The sequence below is a fragment of the Pyrgilauda ruficollis genome, unplaced genomic scaffold, assembly GCF_017590135.1.
Source record: "Pyrgilauda ruficollis isolate IOZ18807 unplaced genomic scaffold, ASM1759013v1 scaffold56, whole genome shotgun sequence".
Classification (NCBI taxonomy): Eukaryota; Metazoa; Chordata; class Aves; order Passeriformes; family Passeridae; genus Pyrgilauda; species Pyrgilauda ruficollis.
This window is the reverse complement of record NW_024527266.1, coordinates 3,351,093-3,368,794: the sequence shown is the minus strand read 5'-3', so window position 1 is coordinate 3,368,794 and position 17,702 is coordinate 3,351,093. Positions and strand designations below refer to the sequence as shown.

At 50.0% G+C, this 17,702-nt stretch overlaps 3 protein-coding genes across 6 annotated transcripts; 1 reads left to right on the top strand and 2 right to left on the bottom strand.

Moving 5' to 3' along the window:
- The first annotated feature begins 114 nt into the window (after positions 1–114).
- On the top strand, positions 115–10,925 carry JOSD1 (Josephin domain containing 1). 2 transcript variants are annotated; one of them, XM_041481425.1, is made up of 5 exons: positions 115–392; positions 1,044–1,852; positions 6,848–6,976; positions 7,087–7,281; positions 8,491–10,925. In XM_041481425.1, the coding sequence occupies exons 2-5, from the start codon at positions 1,668–1,670 to the stop codon at positions 8,588–8,590; spliced, it is 609 nt and encodes a 202-aa protein (XP_041337359.1). In that variant the 5' UTR covers positions 115–392; positions 1,044–1,667; the 3' UTR covers positions 8,591–10,925. The 2 variants fall into 2 exon arrangements, with proteins under 2 accessions (XP_041337359.1, XP_041337360.1); XM_041481426.1 differs by lacking the exon at positions 115–392 and adding an exon at positions 684–781.
- Positions 10,926–11,168: 243 nt separating this feature from the next.
- TOMM22 (translocase of outer mitochondrial membrane 22) lies at positions 11,169–13,065 on the bottom strand. The gene is made up of 4 exons (XM_041481431.1): positions 12,905–13,065; positions 12,686–12,804; positions 12,270–12,387; positions 11,169–11,872 (listed from the first exon to the last, which is right to left on the bottom strand). The coding sequence occupies exons 1-4, from the start codon at positions 13,013–13,015 to the stop codon at positions 11,798–11,800; spliced, it is 423 nt and encodes a 140-aa protein (XP_041337365.1). The 5' UTR covers positions 13,016–13,065; the 3' UTR covers positions 11,169–11,797.
- On the bottom strand, positions 13,061–16,667 carry CBY1 (chibby family member 1, beta catenin antagonist). 3 transcript variants are annotated; one of them, XM_041481430.1, is made up of 5 exons: positions 16,293–16,667; positions 15,557–15,666; positions 14,759–14,864; positions 14,559–14,674; positions 13,061–13,717 (listed from the first exon to the last, which is right to left on the bottom strand). In XM_041481430.1, the coding sequence occupies exons 2-5, from the start codon at positions 15,632–15,634 to the stop codon at positions 13,637–13,639; spliced, it is 381 nt and encodes a 126-aa protein (XP_041337364.1). In that variant the 5' UTR covers positions 15,635–15,666; positions 16,293–16,667; the 3' UTR covers positions 13,061–13,636. The 3 variants fall into 3 exon arrangements, with proteins under 3 accessions (XP_041337364.1, XP_041337361.1, XP_041337363.1); XM_041481427.1 differs by lacking the exon at positions 16,293–16,667 and having other exon boundaries at positions 13,201–13,717; positions 15,557–16,175; XM_041481429.1 differs by lacking the exon at positions 16,293–16,667 and having other exon boundaries at positions 13,201–13,717; positions 14,559–14,668; positions 15,557–16,175.
- Positions 16,668–17,702: the final 1,035 nt, after the last annotated feature.

Genomic DNA, 17,702 nt, shown 5'->3' with positions numbered 1-17,702 from the left:
CTGACAAACAACCTTGACAGCCAATCGACTAAGCGATCCCAAAGGTATGGGTGGGACTAAGTGCTGCAACAGAGCCCGCCCTGGTGGGAGGGCATTCTCTAGGATTAGCCAATGAGAAAGAGGGGATTTTTTTACTGATAACTGTGTCAGCCAATGGAGCAGGGTGGGAGGGCGCCTGGTGTCCCTGCAGTCCGCGGGTCCTCCTGTCCCGGCGCGTCGTGCCGCCAGCTCCCGGGGTTCGCAGAGCACCCCGCCGCTCCTACCGCCTCGGGCTCCCTACAGAAAACCCCTACGCCTGCTCGCCATGCGAGCCCACAGTGTTCAGACCGCCGGCAGGGGCCGCCAGCGCCAAGGAGGAAACCCCTCTGGCTGAGGGGCTCTGCGGACGGCAGGTGACCCCTGCAGAGCGGCGGGGAAAGCTGCCTGTCCTGCTCCTCTGCCCAGCCCCACGCACGCCTGCGGCACCACCGCCACAGGCGCCAACCTGTGGCACAGAAGGCAGCCGGGGGAGGAATGACGTTTGTTTATTCAGCGGGCGGCCAGACCGCTTTCGCTTCTGTCCCTGCTCGTTTTGCCGCTGACGTCAGAGGGGGCGGGGCCGACGTCGGCGCGTGCGGGGGGCGGGGGGCCGCGCGCGCGCGTGTGTGTGTGCGTGCGTGCGCGAGACCCGACCGGCCTGGCCCGGCCCGGCCCGGCCCGGCCCGGCGGGGCCCCTCCGACCCTCCCGAGGGCAAGGGCGGGCGCCTCGGCCCAGCAGCGAGCCCCGAAGGGCTGGGTGGGGGTTAGACGGGGGCCTCTCCTCAGCGCGGTGGGCTGCGGGGGTCGCTGGGCCTTGGTCGTGGGAAGCGGCTCCCGCCTGGGTTGCTGTTGTTGTTGTTGTTTTGGTGGTGGTGGTGGTGGTTGTGAGGGCGTGGGGTGGGGAAGGGCGGGGTGGAAAGGTGCGAGGCAGGCCGTGGGGCTGGTCCCGCCTGCCCTACCCTCGCTCCCACGGGCTTTGAGCTGCCTGTGGTTGCTAACGGAGACTTCCCTTTGTCGGAGCGCAGGGTGACCTGTGAGGAATCGCCTTCCCCGCAGCCTGGACTTGGGTTTCTCGTGGCCTAGCAAGAAGTGGTTTCCTTTCCCGAGCTGTTGGCATCTTTCTGCCAGGATTCAGTCGTTCCCAAAGGAATGGAGGAATGCAGCTGATGAGTGCTTAACCACCCTGTACTCTATAGGCAGTACCAGGCACTTGCTTCATCTTCTTCCTTTTGGCACTTTGGGGGTGGACCTCTCCTTGATACCTGGTCTGGGTACTTTTTTAGTGGCACTGTAGACCAAAGGAGATGGAAGAAAAGGAGCGATGTGATAAATTCCAGCTGGTACCTTGACACTAAGGAGAATCCTATATTTTGACTTTTTTTGTTGTTTTTTTTTCCTGTGGAGGGGAGGGAAATACTACATTTTGTGGGGTATGGGAGGAGGGAGGTTGCAGATCTTCATGTGGTTTTTAAAGCCAGCTGTCAGAGGCAATTACTGAATAGACTGAAGCACAAGAGGAGGATTCGCAAGCTGGAAGCAGCGCTAGCCCACAAAAGGAAGGGGCAGTGGGCTGTTGTTGTGACTGTGGAGGCAGAAACTTCAGCCTCCTTCATTTTTCACCACCTACTCCCCATCCACCCGTCGAGAAAATGAGTTGTGTGCCATGGAAAGGTGACAAGACCAAATCGGAATCTCCCGAGCCATCCCAGCTACCGCCACAGCACATTTACCATGAGAAACAGCGCAGGGAGCTGTGCGCCCTCCATGCCCTCAACAATGTCTTCCAGGACAGCAACGCCTTCACTAGGGAAACCCTGCAGGAGATTTTCCAGAGGTAGGATGCTCTCTGTACTGGCATTAGCTTCCCCTTGTCCTCTGCTAACTGGAGGAATTTTGGGGTGTTATCTGGGGGGAAGTAGAAAGAAAAGGAGGGATTCAGACTGTGCCACTGCTTTGAACTGAATGTATCTTGGTTTTTTTAACCCCAGCCTTTTTTTTTTTCCCCTACATGCAGAAATTCTTTCTCATTTTACTTGTTTCTTAACCTGTTCTGACTGCCAGCTTTGGGTCCAAGGGTTTTATTGTAGATGCTGTTGTGGTTGGACTGCTGTCTTCCTCTCTTCTCACCTTAAAGCCTCTTCTACATGTCTTCCATATTTTTGCCCCTGACTTGTGTAGATAAATTACCTAGATGTTAATAATATATTTGGGGATTGCCTTGGGAGAATGAAGGTAGCAGGAATGACTTCTTGACTTATTACTGCAACACTTGTAAGTTTTTTAGAAATTAGGAGTTTTGCCAAATGAGTGATTCCATATTCAAAAGGTTCAGTGAAGTTCTTCAAATATTATGGGCTTTTTTTTTCCATGCAGCAAGACTCTCTGTACTCTCTCAAACTAGATTTAATTTCAGTAGCTGGATGCCTGTTTCCTGTGGCATTGCTAAATGTTTCCCAGGAGCTTCAGATGATTAATAAAGTGGGTTTGAGTTTTACAGGGATGAATATAAATTATTAACGTGGCCTATGCAATAGCTCATATTTTGCTCAGTGTTTATTTTATTGTGTTTTGATGCTTTATGGAAATTCTCCTGTGTGGGCCTTTATAATTCTGGTGACCCACCACTGATGAATCTAAGTGATGATAAAGGAAATTATGGAAAAGGGCTCTCCTGTGATACTCAACCTGCAGATGTTGTAAAGATGCTGCAAGTTATGGTTGAATGCCTGTTACCAGCAGTTGCCAGCATCTCGTGTTTGTGACAAGCAGGAGATCGCACATCATGGCAGCACGTGCTGTGGGATGAGGCTGTTGTGGTACCCTGTGCTGATGAGTAGGGAGCTGTTGCTGCTCTCCTGAAAACTGGCAAATTTATGAAACTGGTGCTTGACTCATCAAACTCATGCCTGTCTTTGGCAAAAGAATGTGGTGAAGGACAATAACAAGTATCAGATTGAAATGCTATTTATTATATAGCATTGTAGGTGAAACTCCTGCTGGTGGAGTGGAGATGGCCCATGGCAGGCTCAAGGCACTCTTTGTCCGGCGTAAACACACTGTGGTTTTGTTCCAGAGCAGCAATTGTCAGAATCTTAATCACAGCTGGATTGCTCTTGGCCTGAAGCAAACAAAGGCAGTTCATGTGGTAGAAGGAGTGTGATGATCTAATTAGTTGGCTTTCATTGTGTTTGGTGAGACAGAATTAGTGTGCAGCATGAAACTTCTCAGAAAAAGACTGGATATTAATCTTGTTGGACCTCTTTCCCTAGAAAGGAGAGTTTGTCTTTTATTCCAACCTGGAGTTGTTCCATCCTAATATTCAGATCAAGATACAGAGATTGATTCATCCCCATGATAGTATGGAAATACACATGGATATTGCTCTTGGAAAGGGATGAGCTATAAGTTATACAAAAGAATTGCCACTACCTTTCTATTTCTGTTGAGTGCCTACTTGTGTGTAGCTCTTTGACTTGCCTTTAAGAAGCGTGAATTTAGTTCCCCTTTTTATGTCACTTGTCTTTTTCTGTGTCTACTCACATTCTATGTATTGATAAAGGATGGATGAATATTTTTAATAACCTGCAAAAATGTTGAGGTCTGATTTTTAAACCTGGTATTGACAAGGTAACAAAATCACAAATAAACTTAAGCTCTCTAGCTTTTACCACATTCCTTGGAAAATGATTGAACCACATTGCTTAATCATTAGCTTCCCTTTTGCTGCATCCTGTTGTGTAAGGCCAGGGTAACATCTCAAGCATATGCTGAAACTTGGTCTGGGCACCCCTCTGATTGTGTAGTCTTTCCCTCTTCTTTCCTCTAAAGCGAGAAATACCTTCTTGGTGTTCCCCTGGCTTTTGTTGCAGGAAGTATGATTGCATGTTTCAAATGTTGCATGGAGATACAAACAAAATCTCTTTGCTTCACTGGAGTCTGCATATTGAGACCTGATTAGGAAAGACAACTGCATGCAGGAATCTTGGAGCCCCTTGTGTTAAGACAACATGTTGATGAAAGTTTCTGATAGAAGGATCAGGAGGATTATTTACCTGGATTTCTGTCCAGCTTTGTCAGTCTTCCTCAGCTCAGTGGCTACATAAAAAATACCAAAACAACAATTTAATTCCTTGCCTGGTCAGAATCCTTCAGCTGATGATTGTGGACCCTGCTTAGGTATGTGTGGGTCAAGATGTTGAGGTGGCTCTTGGGGAAAGTTTGTTCACAGAAGCCAGTTTTTTGTTGCCCGCGCTGGTCACCTCATTGCATTTTTGGGGCTCTGGAAGTTATGTGAAAGAACAAAGATAAATGTGTTCTTTCAGCTCTTGAATAAACTTGTCTGGAAAATGGTGCCATGAGAGGGTGCTTCTGCAGCCCAAAGGGCTCTCTGCATTGTAAGGTTTTCCTTGCTCGCTGGCACTTAGGAGAGTTGGTAGGTTGAAGCAATGATCTTGAGGAATTAGGGATAGCCAAGTGATCTTGCTTTATGGAGATGCTGGGAGAGCTGTGACAAGCTGCAGGTTCTGTCTCTGTGATTAGTAAAATACACCCCCATGGTGGGTATTAACAGCTTTTCCTCTTACCATGGTACTGGACTCCTCTCCCTTCTGTAGTGAACATGCTTCCCAGACTGTTCTGCTGCAGACTGCTCCACTGCAGAAAAACTCACATCTGAAGACAAAGGCTACCTGCCTGTAGCCTCTCCAGCCTTGGTTGCTCTGAAACTCCCTGCTCAGTCCACTGCTTTCTTGTCAAATGCCTTACGCTGTCATGGTGTCACTGAAAACGGGGAAATAAACTCTCCACAGCTGGTTAAGTAAGAAAGCTGAGATTCCTTTATTCAGCATGCTGGGTGCATGGGGATCACTCCACCTAACATGTGCACCCAGCAGTCTAGTAGTCATATAACCAGACCAGGCTATATGCATGAAAGCAGTATATATTCACTGCACTTCTATTACAAATGCATTATATTTCCTGAATACATGCATATATGTTAATTGTTTCCATGGATTTATTTGGATGTCAGTAAGGATCTTTTGAGGGTCATTTGGGAACATCCCATTCCCCAAACTTTCCCTTTATTGTTCTGGATCCTCTAATGAATCTTTTCACCTTGAGACTATCTCAAGTATGATGTCAGGTCACGATGCACTTCTCTTATCATTCTTTGCCCTGGCACTCTATCTTTGTTCTCAAAACTAAGACATCTGCTAGTACATCCCAATGGCTGATATAGGTAAATAAGGAAGCGCTAGCTGATACAAGACTATTAGTCACGGATGTATGGAATTAACACAAAGCCACATTAATCTCTGGCATTTGTACAAGGTACTATAGGGTACAAAACTGAGCATTAATCACAGATATGGGGATCAAACACTATTGTACTAAAGTTAAAAAGAATTTTCCACATCTTCTGCCACTGCTGCACAGACGCCTTTTTAAAGAAATATAATTTGTTGGGTAAGATGGGCAGGAATGCAGCAGGGCTGAGGGATTTCCAGTGGTGAAATATGCCTGCAAAATATGCAGTGTGGTAAAGGCTGAGCGAAAAATTTGCAGGATCATTAGGATTTTGGGGATGAGTTGACAAGAGGAGGAGGCAGGTACAATACAGATGTTTGGATGATATGAAATCTGAACTTTGCACCAGCAGAATTAATAGAGTCCTTACCAATGGAAAGATAACTCATCACAACAGAACTCATCTGAGGCTTGACTTTCTTTGGATTGGCATTACGTGACTTTGTTGTTTTCTGCTCCCAGTTTCCGCCATGCTTGCTTTTCCCGCTGTCATCTTCATAATAGTACATCCTGCTGTTTTCCCTCCTTACAAAATTTCTTAGGCAGAGGGGGGAAACATAAAGCCATAAAAGTGGCTAACAGGCTTTTTTACCACACATCTCCATGTTGTGTCCCATCCGTTATCTGAACTTGTGCAAAGTCTGTTATATATTTTTGGCATGTAACCTCATAGCAGCCCACAGCTTCCTCACAAGAGGAGGTGGAGGGGCAGGCATTGATCTCTCCTCTCTGGTGACCAGTAACAGGACCTGAAGGAATGACATGAGGCACTGTCAGAGGAGGTTTAGTTTGGATATTAGGAAAAGGTTTTTGGTGAAAAGGTGGTTGGGCACTGGAACAAGCTCCCCAGGGAAGTGGTCACAGCACCAAGACTGACAGAGTTAAAGAGGAGTTTGGACAATGCTGTCAAGATCATGATGTGATCCTTGGGGCTGTCCTTTCTGGGACCAGGAGTGGACTCCATGTGGATCCCTTCCAACTCAGGATATTCTGCGACTGTATGAATGTAATGGACTGTGGTTCTGTATTTTTAGATGCTGTAGTAGTGCAGTTGATGTCTAAGCAAACTTACCAGTGGAGGAGGAGGAAAAACAACCTTTCCTGCAGCCAACCTCCCGTGCCTCTTCTTCTCATCCGGTCTTCAAGACTGGTGTTGACTGTTGGACTCTTGAAATTGTAATAGCCGCTGTCCTAAATAGCAAAGTGGCATTTACTCCAGCTGTAAATTGAGGAAGAATCATAATTGAGGCATCCTTCAGAAGTACCAGTTCAAGGGGTCAGGGAGGAAGATCTTTGTGATTTCTTTTGCATCAAAGGCAGGATTTTTGTAGGCTTTGTACATCAAAGTTATTCTTAATGCATTACTTAGTTCCCTCAGCCCATTTGATGAGGGATAAGGGGGCGATGGAATAGTTTGTGTTTAAACACAAAACCCCTGGAAATGGACTTCAAGTTATATAGCAGGTTGTGGAATACAGGTTCAGCAAACATCTGCTAGAGCAGTCTCCTCTTCTGTTTGCAGGCTGTCTCCCAACACCATGGTGACCCCCCACAAGAAGAGCATGCTGGGGAATGGGAACTATGATGTGAACGTGATTATGGCAGCACTTCAGACCAAAGGCTATGAGGCGGTTTGGTGGGATAAGCGCAGGTACTGAGAAGTTGTGTAATTCTGGAGGTGGCTACTCTTTGTAAAAATGAGAAAGAGATTGAAGTGAAAGCACCAGAACATAATCTGGTTGATGTTCTGCATTCTTTCAGAGATGTTAACGCCATTGCCCTGTCTAACGTGATGGGCTTCATCATGAATCTGCCCTCCAGCCTTTGCTGGGGCCCCTTGAAGCTCCCCCTCAAGCGACAGCACTGGATCTGTGTCCGGGAGGTGGGAGGCACCTACTACAACCTCGATTCCAAGCTCAAGGTGCCCGAGTGGATTGGAGGTGAAAGTGAGCTCAGGTAGGATTTCCTCTAATCTGTCCCTGTTGGAGGTAAGAAGTCTGTCCTTAAACAGTAGGTGATTGAAACATGTATGGCTGACTTTCAGTTGTAAAAATTGGAGAATAATAAGGTTCTTCTGCCTCCACTTGGATATATGCCCCGTTTGTGCAAAGCTAGGGAAGTGCTTTTGGCAGTGGTGTCTCTATCAGCTCAGGAGAGCTGAACTTGGCCTCTTACGTGTCTGGCTCTGTCTGTGGCAAAGGTAGAGGTTATCTCTGGTATTAGTGGGTGACACCTGCAACACCATGTGCTGTGCCCCGCTCCCTCCTCGAACATGGCAGCACCAGCATTCTTTGCCTCTTTAGTAACAGTCTGTATGTCTCCAACAAAAGGCTTTCCAGACTAAAAGTGCAGCCTTATCCCTAAGAGCAGTAAGAGCTGTTTGTTAGGAATCACGTTTCCTATGTAAGCATATCCTGCCCTTCTGGCTTGGCTCCCCTTCCCTCTTCAGTCTTAACACAAGAAGGTCATTACTTTGTAAAAGTTTCACCTGCTCTTGATTGCTGTTTAGCTTCCATTCCATCGTGCTGTAAATCCTCCTAGCAGCTTTGCTTCCTTGACTAGTCTTGTTCTGAGATAGGGATTGCACATGTGCAGTGTTTGCAGAGCCAGCCGTGCCATTGAAGTTTTGGTAAATTTCCAGGGTAAAGTAGTTGTGAAACTACGGTGCAGAGGTTCTGGTGGATTTTATCCTAAGTGTATCATTCTTCAGCAATAAATTAGGGCTGTCTTTGCTGGGAGTTTTGGAAATTGGACCAAAATATATTGAAGAAAATGTTGATTTTTTTCATATTTATTATAAGTAATCCAAGTCTGGTATTAGAAAAAGCTTACATGCAGAAAAGGGCTAAAAAAACATGTCAAATGATCAAGTGGTACACTGCTGCTAAGGACATCTGTATGATGGGGTGTTCTGTTTTTAGAATAATTTTTTTTTTTTTCCCCCTCAGATTTGTTGGAATTATTTAAAGTTAAGGTGGGATTCTTGATCTTGGAAATATGAAGAAACTAAATTTGGTTTTAATTCTGTTTTTCTTACCTTGGAAAGTAAGAAAGTGGCATCTATATAGACTCATCTCTGCTGAGATTAAGATAATATTTAATTGTTGTTGTAGATGATAAAGTTCTACATTCAGTAGCATTTGTTTCTATTTCTCTTTATGACAGGAAATTTTTGAAACACCAGCTGAGAGGAAAGAACTGTGAACTCCTATTGGTGGTGCCAGAGGAGGTGGAAGCACATCAGACCTGGAGAGCTGACGTGTGACCTGGGTCATCTCTGTCCTCCCACTACAGTTCTTCCCCTTTACCAAATTCCTGATGTCCTAAAACCTGGATAATGGGTGCCCCAACTCTCTTTGTCTGGAATTCCCTTTGTTAGGCTCTTCTCTTCCTTCCTTGGTGCAATAGGGCAATGGCACAGGACATTGGGGGTGGTGGGTGGGGAAGAACTGCGGGCAGAGCAGAGGAAACTGGAAGCCAATCACTTTAATTGCAAGGTGGATGAGCTGCAGTGCCCTTTGGCCAGCTGGAAGGCATCACACTCTTGAAAAACTGGGCTGGGGAGAAAGAGTGCCTGGAAACCCTGGGTCTCCATTTCCCCACGTGGTTCAAGGCTGTGTGTGGTGGGATGCTGCTCCCTCCAGGGATTGTCAGGAAGGAGCAGGGACTGAGCACGCTGCCACCTCTTTACAGTTCTCTCCCTCCAAAACAAGTTGTTGTGAAGACATTTGCAATTCCTAAGGGTCTCTCAGGACACTCAAAACACTAGGAATGGTACGGTGCTCAGCACGACCCTCTGCTTCTTAGGGCTGGTTTGTGCCAGGAATTAGGAAACAATAATAAAACCAGAGTCATCTTCCAAGAAATTCTTTGGGTAGTAGCTAGAGGATTCTTCCCCAGGGTCTGCAAGGATTTATGTATGTGATGAGTGGTTGTTTGGCAGCGTGTGTCTGGCTAAGGTGACATGGAAACAGCAAACACAGGATGACGGAGGAGTATCAAGTTTCTGGACTGGAGAGAGGCCACAGTCTGCTTGGGTTTCTTCGTGCTATGGTGGGGGGTTTTTTTACTCTTTTTTAACAGTTATTTTAGTTTTCTGCATGGTCATTCAGTAGTTTCGGGGCTCCTTGGAGAGAGGAATAAAGCTGAAGAGGTTTCCAAAGAAAATAATTCCCTTTTATTTTCCTCTCTCCAGAAGTCCAGCCCACAGTCACAGATGTAATGTGAAATGAAAGAGGTCAAGTTATAAAATAAAAATGGGCTGAGGAGGGAAGCCTTTATAGCAGTCAGTTTTGCCCTTTTATTGCTACCATCTGCTGGTGTGGGAGCTGCAGAGGGTCCACCAGAACTTCCAGGCATTGGAGACACCCTGGCTTGGTAGCTGAACCAACCTCTCCTTTAGCATTGGCCAACAAACATTCCATTAATGGGTGAATTGCTTTTTTCTGCTTTCCATGGGGAAGAGAGACTAGACACAGAGACACTAAGAGGAATCTCCACCAGCTGTTTCCCAGTCTCCCAGGAGAGCTGTAGCTCAGCCATGCCTTCCATGGCAGGAGGAGGAAATGCTGAATCTGGAACTCACTTCGTTGTGTTTAGCACTTCCTGGCTGAGCTGCTGTTTGCTTCCATCTTTACATGTCTTGGTTGAACAGCAACCTCTGGGACCTGATGGAGCTCGAAGGATCCTGTTCCATCATGCAGGAAACTCATTACTGATGTTTGAGCTGGTGAAAGGAGGGATTGTAATGACCTTTTCTCAGTTATTTTTCTCTTCAGAGCTCTGCAAACGCATGAGCAGGTGCTCGAACCTCAGAGACCACCCAAGTGGCACCGTCCCAACAGAGAACACAGGCCACACGACGACAGGACGATGGTGTTTGCTGACCCCTGGACATCTGGCAAGCACTTTCGCAGTCCTTTGAGCACAGCCTCCCACAGTCAAGAGCAAATGGCTCTTACGTTTTAAAAAGTCCTATTTCGTAACACATTCCAATGACCAATACCAGCTGGCAGAGTTTTTAAACATTTTCCAGGCAGGATGTTCAGCCTGCAGGCATTCTGCTCCTGACTTGAAGCCATTTCTTCAAGAGGGGAAAATATAAATCTCAACAGCAACATTTTCTATGCTGATTGAAGTTGCACTTTGGAGAAAAACCCTGTTTGCATGGGAACTGCAAGCCAATGGATCAGTGCACAATATGCAAAGATGTTTTAAAATACTTTGGGGCTGCTTTCCTCTCCTTGTACGTCAGCTGCTTTCCCGGGGGAGAAACAGTGTGATCCAGCTGCTCAGGTAAAGGGAAAGTGTATGATCACATCCCTGTGGGAGGTGAGGCTGCTGTGCCCGGGAGTGGGTGAGCTGGTCCAGTCCCACTGCTCGGGAGCGGGGAAGCCCCTCTTTGTTTTCTTGCTTGTTTGGTTTTTGTTAGAGCCTTGTCTTGGGTTTGTTTACAGAGATGTATTTTGTTTAACCAAATATTAAAAATGGGAAAAAAAAGTTTCCATTTAAATGTCCTATCACTTCTGTATGTTCAATTGAATTGTTCTGTAACAAAGTATGTAAAGGATAAATAAATTTTTTTTTCTTTGGTTATAAAACCACCACGTTTCTGTGCCTTAAGAACCTTGAACGGTGGACACCGGTGCTGAGGTAGGATCACCTCCCGGAGAATTCCCTTAAGCCAAACGCGGCTTCCCCACCCCTCTGAAGGTGACAAGGCCATGTCAGTCCCTTACGCACTGCCAGGCTGTGCATGAAATGGAGAGATCCCTACCCAGAAATCCCCAGCAGCTCGGAAAGAACTGAGCCTCCCTCAAGGACATCTATTAAAACCACACTGCTCAGGTTGGATTTATTTAATATTCCATACAAAAAAATACGCAGCTGATGTCTGTTCTACTTTATGAGGCAGAGAATCTGCGTGGATGTGATCGTCTCAAACCTGGCCTGCTGCTCCCTCGGTTCTCACACACACACAGCTGCAGTGAAAGTGTTTCTGCAGACGCATCTTCCCAAAGAGTATTTTCCGTGGGGTATTGATTGCCACCGGCACCCCTCCTTCCTCTGCTGGGAAAGTCACACTTCCTGCCACCACTGTCCTTCAGCTCCAAATCAGGCAGGAAAGCATTTGTTGTGTCTGCCTGCTGCTTTTCAAAGCCTGACCTGTGCCCCAGGGTGTTTTGTGGGGACAAGAAGCTGGCAGAGGAGCTCCCCCGGTCCAAGTCTGTAACTGGTTATGGCAAGTGATTGAATAAAAGGAAATACTCATGATTTCTAAAGGAGAGGGGCAGACAGGAGCCATCATCAGGTCCATAGGGGGGCTTCCCTCCCTCGTTACGAACAGGTCAATGTCCCAAAGGAGAACCAAAAATAAAAAGAAAAAATGCCCTGGCCCAACAAATCAACAGTTCAATATATCATAATCGCAAGGTCTTCCCACTTGATATGAATCCAACTCAGCTTCCGCAAATTAGATTTTTCCAGACAGCGGAGGCAGGGCCCCTGGCATTCCCCCTGAGAGCCCTGTGTTGGGTCCGAGGAGGATCTGGAAAGAAAACCATTGATTGAGGGGTTTCAAGGACACAAATCTCTTGCCATGCTGTCCCCCTCCCACAGGTATTGGTGGCACTTTGCAGCACCATTCCCGCGCCTGCTGCAACAGCCGAGGCCAGTGCCCGACCACAGCCTGTTTCAGCCCCTCACAGCATATTTTGGCTGGTAAAAGCCAGGTTGTGCTTGCCAGGCATTGCCACCCGCCTAACACTGGGAATCAGCAGGACTGTCTAATTGGAACACCCAGCCAGAGAAGCTGGTGGGATGAGCGAGGCCACAGCGTCTAGGAGAGTGCACCGCTCTGCCCGGCTGCCCAGCGCTGCTCCCAGCGGGAGGTGCAGGCACTGCCAGCCAGCTCCGCAGGGACAGGCTGCGCCTTCCTGCCTCACCTGTCGCTGCTGCAGCTGCTGCTGTTGCTCCATCTGCAGTTTTTCGGTTTCAAAGACGACAGGAAGAACCAGAATCATGAAGGAGGTGGTCCCAATCCACAGAGCTGCCCTAGAGAATCTGTCAAGGACAAAGAACCCTAGGAATCAGTTCTTACTGGCACAATCTCGCGTTTCCCTTCCGTGCCTCAGCCATAAGCTTGCCTCCAAATTCAACCCCGAGCTCCGGGGTGTCCCCTTATCCCCGCCCTTCCCAAGCCGCCCATAAACAAAAACCGTGATTCTGCCGCTCCCCGCAGGCCCCGCACTGCGCTACCAGCGGCCAAAGCCACGGCGAAAGCCGGCGGAGCCGCCCGCGCCCCCGCTCCGCCCGCCGGGCCCGCTGCGAGGGGCTCCGGCCCGGCCCGCCGCCCCCTCACCTGTACATCTTCTGCGCTATCGTCAGCGACAGGTCGAACGTAGCCCCGGCCGCCGATCGGACGCTCTCGGGGAACATCTCCGTGAGTCCCCACAGCCGCTCCGCCAGCGTCTCGTCCAGCTGCGGGCGACACCAACCACGTCAGGCCCCGCCGCACGGCCCTGCGCGCCCCGCGGGGTCACCGCGCCCGCCCGGCCTTCCCCGCCGCCTGCCCCGATACCTCCTCGTCGTCCTCCTCCTCCTCGTCGAGCTCGTCCTCCAGCTCCTCGGCCTTGCCCGCGCCGCCCTTGGGCAGCAGCTCCTCCGGGGACAGGGACGCCGCGGCCGCCATCGCCACCAGACAGGACGGAAGGAGCGGCGGCCAGAGCGCCGCCGGAAGCGCGGCCGCCCTCCCGCCAGCCAGCCCGTGCGAGGCAGCGGCCCCTGGCGGCCCGGAGGAGCAGCGGCCGCCCTCCGCCCCGGCCCCCGCAGCAGAGCGCGACGCGTCACAAACACCCTCAGAAAGCGGGTTTTAATTGCAAGGTTTTATATAAAATATGCAAAACTCTCGAGAACGAGCAACTCCAGCATCCTGCTCGCCCAAGGCAGAGACGGTGAGGCTTGCAGAAGCACCCGCGGGCTCCCGGGGGGGCGGGCAGGGCTCTCCCCGCTCCGGTAAGCAGAGAAGGCGAGGAGGAGCCCTCAGGAGACCGACGTGCCCCGCCCGTGCTGGGCTGCGGTGAGGAAACCTAGCAAGGTAAAGTGCTCTGAGGAAACTCGTGTTAATAACAGCGCTGCCGTGCCAAAGCAGCCATTAGAAGTACCCACGGCACCGCACAACGCTGGAGGCATCTCGGCGCTCGTGGTCCCGTGAAACAAAGTACCTCCACACCGTACCAACATGGCTGGGAGGCCCAAGCCAGCCCCAGCATCCTGTGGGCCAAGACCCAGAACCAGCCTGGCCATCTCTTGTTCACTTCTTCCTCCGGCTGTGCTGCTTCAGCTCCTCCAGCTCCTTCTCCATGAGGTGGGACTCGGCGGTGGTCTCAGAGAGCTGGAACGCACAGCAAACAACAACAGGAGGGAGTTAAAAGCTTGTGAGGCTTTTCCAGCTTCACAGCACAACCGAGATTTACAGCCACAAGAAAGGTCCTGCACAAGGCAATTTGTTCCTGTTGAGCAAGGGGAAGCTGCCATGTCACGTTTCACTGAGATCCCGTGAAAAACCTGGAGAGCAGCTAGTGCTTCTGCTAAGTGTTCCAGCCACAAAAGCCATTTTCCAGTTTTAAAACACATGAAGAGTAAGGAAATAAAATATTTGTTTAGAGTGACATAAAGGCCGAATCACTTATTAACTGTGAATAGACGTGTGTTCTATTTCCCTGAATGTCTCTCCAGATCTTAAGCATGAAAGCTGTGATCTTTGGGTAAGGTTGAATTTCTGGAAATTCTGAATTTTCCTGGAAATTCTTTCATCCAGAGTTTTACACATAGGATAGATGTATCATCCCTCATGACAGCAGTTGGAAGCTTTAATCTTCTGTGACCAGAAACAGTGGCTGTAACTCAGTTTCATAGTTAGGGCAGAGGACAGAGTGGCAAGAAAAATGCCATATTCTGTGCAGAAAGGGAAACAGGAGACATGGCACCTGCAGGGGCTTCTCTCTCCTCAGCCACAGTGTTCACAACAAGCTCTGATGTGGGGGGACCTTCCCCTGTTTTCACAGAGGGGATCAGGCTTTACTCCCACAGTCACTTGGCCATTACACCCGTGTTGCACGACAGGGTAAAGCAGAAAGTGGATGCATGGAGAACAGCCTTTTTCAGGGGACCCAGCACCCTTTGCTTGGGTATCCCCACTGCTATGGGCAGGCAGGAGTTGGGCAAAGGCTCACCATGTCCAGCAGGATGTCCACTTTCAGCCGAAGTAGGTTGTTTTCTTCCTCTAGCTGCTGGTTTCGTTTGCGCAAGCGCTGCAGTTCCCTGCGATCCCCCACGAAGCCTCCTGATTCTTGGAGGAAAGAAGGAGGTCAAAATACAGATTGTCAGCCAACCGTGGCTACTTCAGACCAGAGCAAGCTGAGCTGTACTCTACCTGAAACCCAGTGGCCATTTTCGAACTTCAGGCTCTGGCCAGCGAGGTTCATTGAGGGGGTGCCGTATTCCAGGCCCAGCTCAACCTCACGGGTGGATCTATCCAGCTGCAGGGAGAAGATCACATTCAGAGTTTCACAGAATTCCAGAGCCACCCCCTGCTCTCCCACTTCTTAGTAACTGGCATTCCAGTGGAAGATGCTGGTCCAAATGGCCCTGGAGCCTGGAACCCTACTTTGGTCACGTACTGCTGCAGTTGAGGACTGGTTCCTCTCACTGCCATCCCTGCACTTTCTCCCACCTACACACTCATCTCCCTGCACTTGGAGACCACTGGTGAGAAGTTTTCAGTGACACAGTTCTGGACTGCAGGTGGGGTGATGATGATTCTTCCCTGAGCTATTCCATTTCTAGCTTCATGTACAGTCACAGTGATCAGGAATGGTGCTGCACTGCAGGAAGAAAGCAGCACAGTTGGAATAATAGAATATACTGAGTTGGAAAGAACCCACAAGGATTATTGAGTCCAGCTCCTTGCCCTGCAGAGAACAGTCCCCAAGAGCTGCACCATGTGCCTGAGAGTATTGTGCGAACACTTCCTGAACTGTCAGGCTTGGTGCTGTGACCACTGCCCTGGGAAGTCTGTTCCAGAGCCCAATCACCCTCTGGGTGAAGAACTTTTTCCTGCCCCAGGAGCAGCTGGGAGCCCTTGTAAGGACCACGGCACTCACAGCAGGAGCCACCCACCCCTGCCACCAAGACATGGCTCCTGCAGCAAACCGCAGGTGCTGGCACTCACCAGGTGCAGGTTGGACAGCGAGGCCCATTTCCTGGGGGGGGTCTTCTTCGGGCTGAAGGAGTTCCCAAAGAGAGGCATTGCACGCTGCTGGCCAGGCCTAAGGCGGGCTCCTGAAGGAGCAGGAGAGACACAACAGGTCTGAGCCTGTGGGCCGAGAGCAGCATTGTTCTCCCCAGGCATATTCTCCCCGGGCAGAGCCCTGCATTCGCTCCACTGAGCTTCTCCCCAGGCAGAGCCCCCCAGCTCTCAGGCCAAGACAGCGATCTGGGGGGGTCCAGGCCGCCACCCCGCCACCGCCACCAGGCAGCACCGGCCCTCCACGGCCGCGTCCCTCGCACCTCCAGCGCCACGTGACCGAGCCGGGCGGGGACGGAGGACGACGGTGCGAGGTGTCACCCCCGCCCCCCGCCCCCGGCCGGTACCGCCGGCGCCGCGCGGCCCGGCACCTCGGGGGGGCACGGGCCGTACCACCCCACGGGCACGCCGAGGAGCTGGAAAGGGGGCCCCGCGGAGCGGCATGCCCCGCACGGGCCACCACCGGGATGCTCCTTTGTTCTGTTTTCCCTCCCGGCATCTCACTGGCCAAAGCAGCGGGCTCGGCAAGAGCGGAGCCGATGAAGAATGCCCCCCAGCCCCCATCCCCCCCGCGCCGCAGTGGTAGGGTCAGCCCCGCGGTGCGGGGGCGGTTGGGCCGGGCTGTTCCATCGAGCTTCGCCTTAATTCCGGGGGGCCGCACCTCTCCGTCGGGCCGCGCCCGCTCCCGGCGCTCGTGTCCGCCGCCGGTGGGATCCGCCGCGTGTCCCGGGAGCGGTTTGCGGCCGCCGCGTTGCCGTGGCGATGGGATCCGCGGCTCCGCTCCGCCTCCTGTGCTGGAGGGAGACGGGGGCGGAGTGCCGGGCGGCGGGCTTGGGGGTCGGCCTTGCTCGCGGGCTGCGTCAGACTCGGGCAGTATTGACGCCGCTTTCCTTAACACCTTCCCTAAAATGCTCGAATCGCCTGGAAGAGTTGTTAAAAATGTTTTTGGTGGGGATTGTTTGTTTATTTTTTTCAGATAAATAACTAAACTCCATTAGGCAGAGAACCCTTCCGTGCTTTGAACGCTGGAGAAGAAGTGGAGGAGGTCTGGAGTCCTGGACTGCTCGGGTTCAGGGGATGATGGCTGAGGAGCTGGAGAGAGCAGAATGGTACAGAATCACAGAGTCAGTTCGGTTGGAAAAGCTCTCTGAGGTCTTCAAGTCCTGTCTTTGGCCAAACACCACCATGTGGACGTGACTGTGACACTAAAGTGCCATGTCCAGTCTTTCCTCAAACACCTCCAGGGACAGTGGACTGACTCCGCAGCAGCAGCAGCTCCTCACAAACCTTCCTTTGTAGCAGTCCCAGCATCCTGATTCTCTGTGCACATTGCAAAGCCCTCCCTTTCAGCACATGGTGGAATAAATTTAGATTCCCTGTGTTACTTGCTGGCTTGTATTCCATGGGAGATGGCAGTGGCAGTTGGTTTGGGTATTTTGAATGAATGGCATGGGTATGTAACATGTATCACCAGCACTTTTTCTGTTACAGAGGCAAAATGCCACTCCTAAACTATAAAATAATTCTCCAACATGTTAGAATAGCAATCTGAAGTTACTTGCTTCATTGTTAAAAAAGCTTATGTTGAGGACTTCCTGGGGCTTTCCTGAAAAATTTTGGATTAATGATGTACTAAGATGCTGACTTTAGTTAAAAGGGAAAAATAGAGACAAGGAAAAAAAAAAGGGGGGGGGGGGGCAGGCAGATAAAAGGAGAAGAAAAGAAGAGAATCACCTACATTTTGATTTTGTTTGTACATGTATTAGTACTCCAGGAAAAAAAAAAAATCTAACAGACTTCATTCCCAGAGTGCTTAACTGGTACCCTGCCTTAAGTGAACCAGAAAATTGCTCACTTGGAATGAGAATTGGAAAAATAGCACAGTTAAATCTGGTGACTTGAGACAAGAAAAATTTCTGGTGCTGCTGTATCTTTTGGTAGTCCAGCTAACCAATATCTGTTTCTTGCAGGACACATGCTATAAAAACAGTTGCTTTCAGACTCAGTAAAGCAGAGTCTGTGCACTGGAAAGCAGTGATTTTTGCAATAAGAAAAGTGATAATAATGGAGT

Bases quoted from the DNA above. Each gene is read 5' to 3' on its own strand.
- JOSD1 (XM_041481425.1), top strand. From the start codon at position 1,668: ATGAGTTGTGTGCCATGGAAAGGTGACAAGACCAAATCGGAATCTCCC. The intron at 1,853-6,847 runs GTAGGATGCTCT...TTCTGTTTGCAG, and splicing joins CTGCAGGAGATTTTCCAGAG to GCTGTCTCCCAACACCATGG. The intron at 6,977-7,086 runs GTACTGAGAAGT...GCATTCTTTCAG, and splicing joins GTTTGGTGGGATAAGCGCAG to AGATGTTAACGCCATTGCCC.
- TOMM22 (XM_041481431.1), bottom strand. From the start codon at position 13,015: ATGGCGGCCGCGGCGTCCCTGTCCCCGGAGGAGCTGCTGCCCAAGGGC. The intron at 12,805-12,904 runs GTATCGGGGCAG...TGTCGCCCGCAG, and splicing joins AGGAGGAGGACGACGAGGAG to CTGGACGAGACGCTGGCGGA. The intron at 11,873-12,269 runs GTGAGGCAGGAA...TTTTCTTTCCAG, and splicing joins AGCAGCTGCAGCAGCGACAG to ATCCTCCTCGGACCCAACAC.
- CBY1 (XM_041481427.1), bottom strand. From the start codon at position 15,736: ATGCCTGGGGAGAACAATGCTGCTCTCGGCCCACAGGCTCAGACCTGT. The intron at 14,865-15,556 runs GTGAGTGCCAGC...TTCTCCCTGCAG, and splicing joins CGCTGTCCAACCTGCACCTG to CTGGATAGATCCACCCGTGA. The intron at 13,718-14,558 runs GTGAGCCTTTGC...TGTGCGTTCCAG, and splicing joins TGGACATCCTGCTGGACATG to CTCTCTGAGACCACCGCCGA.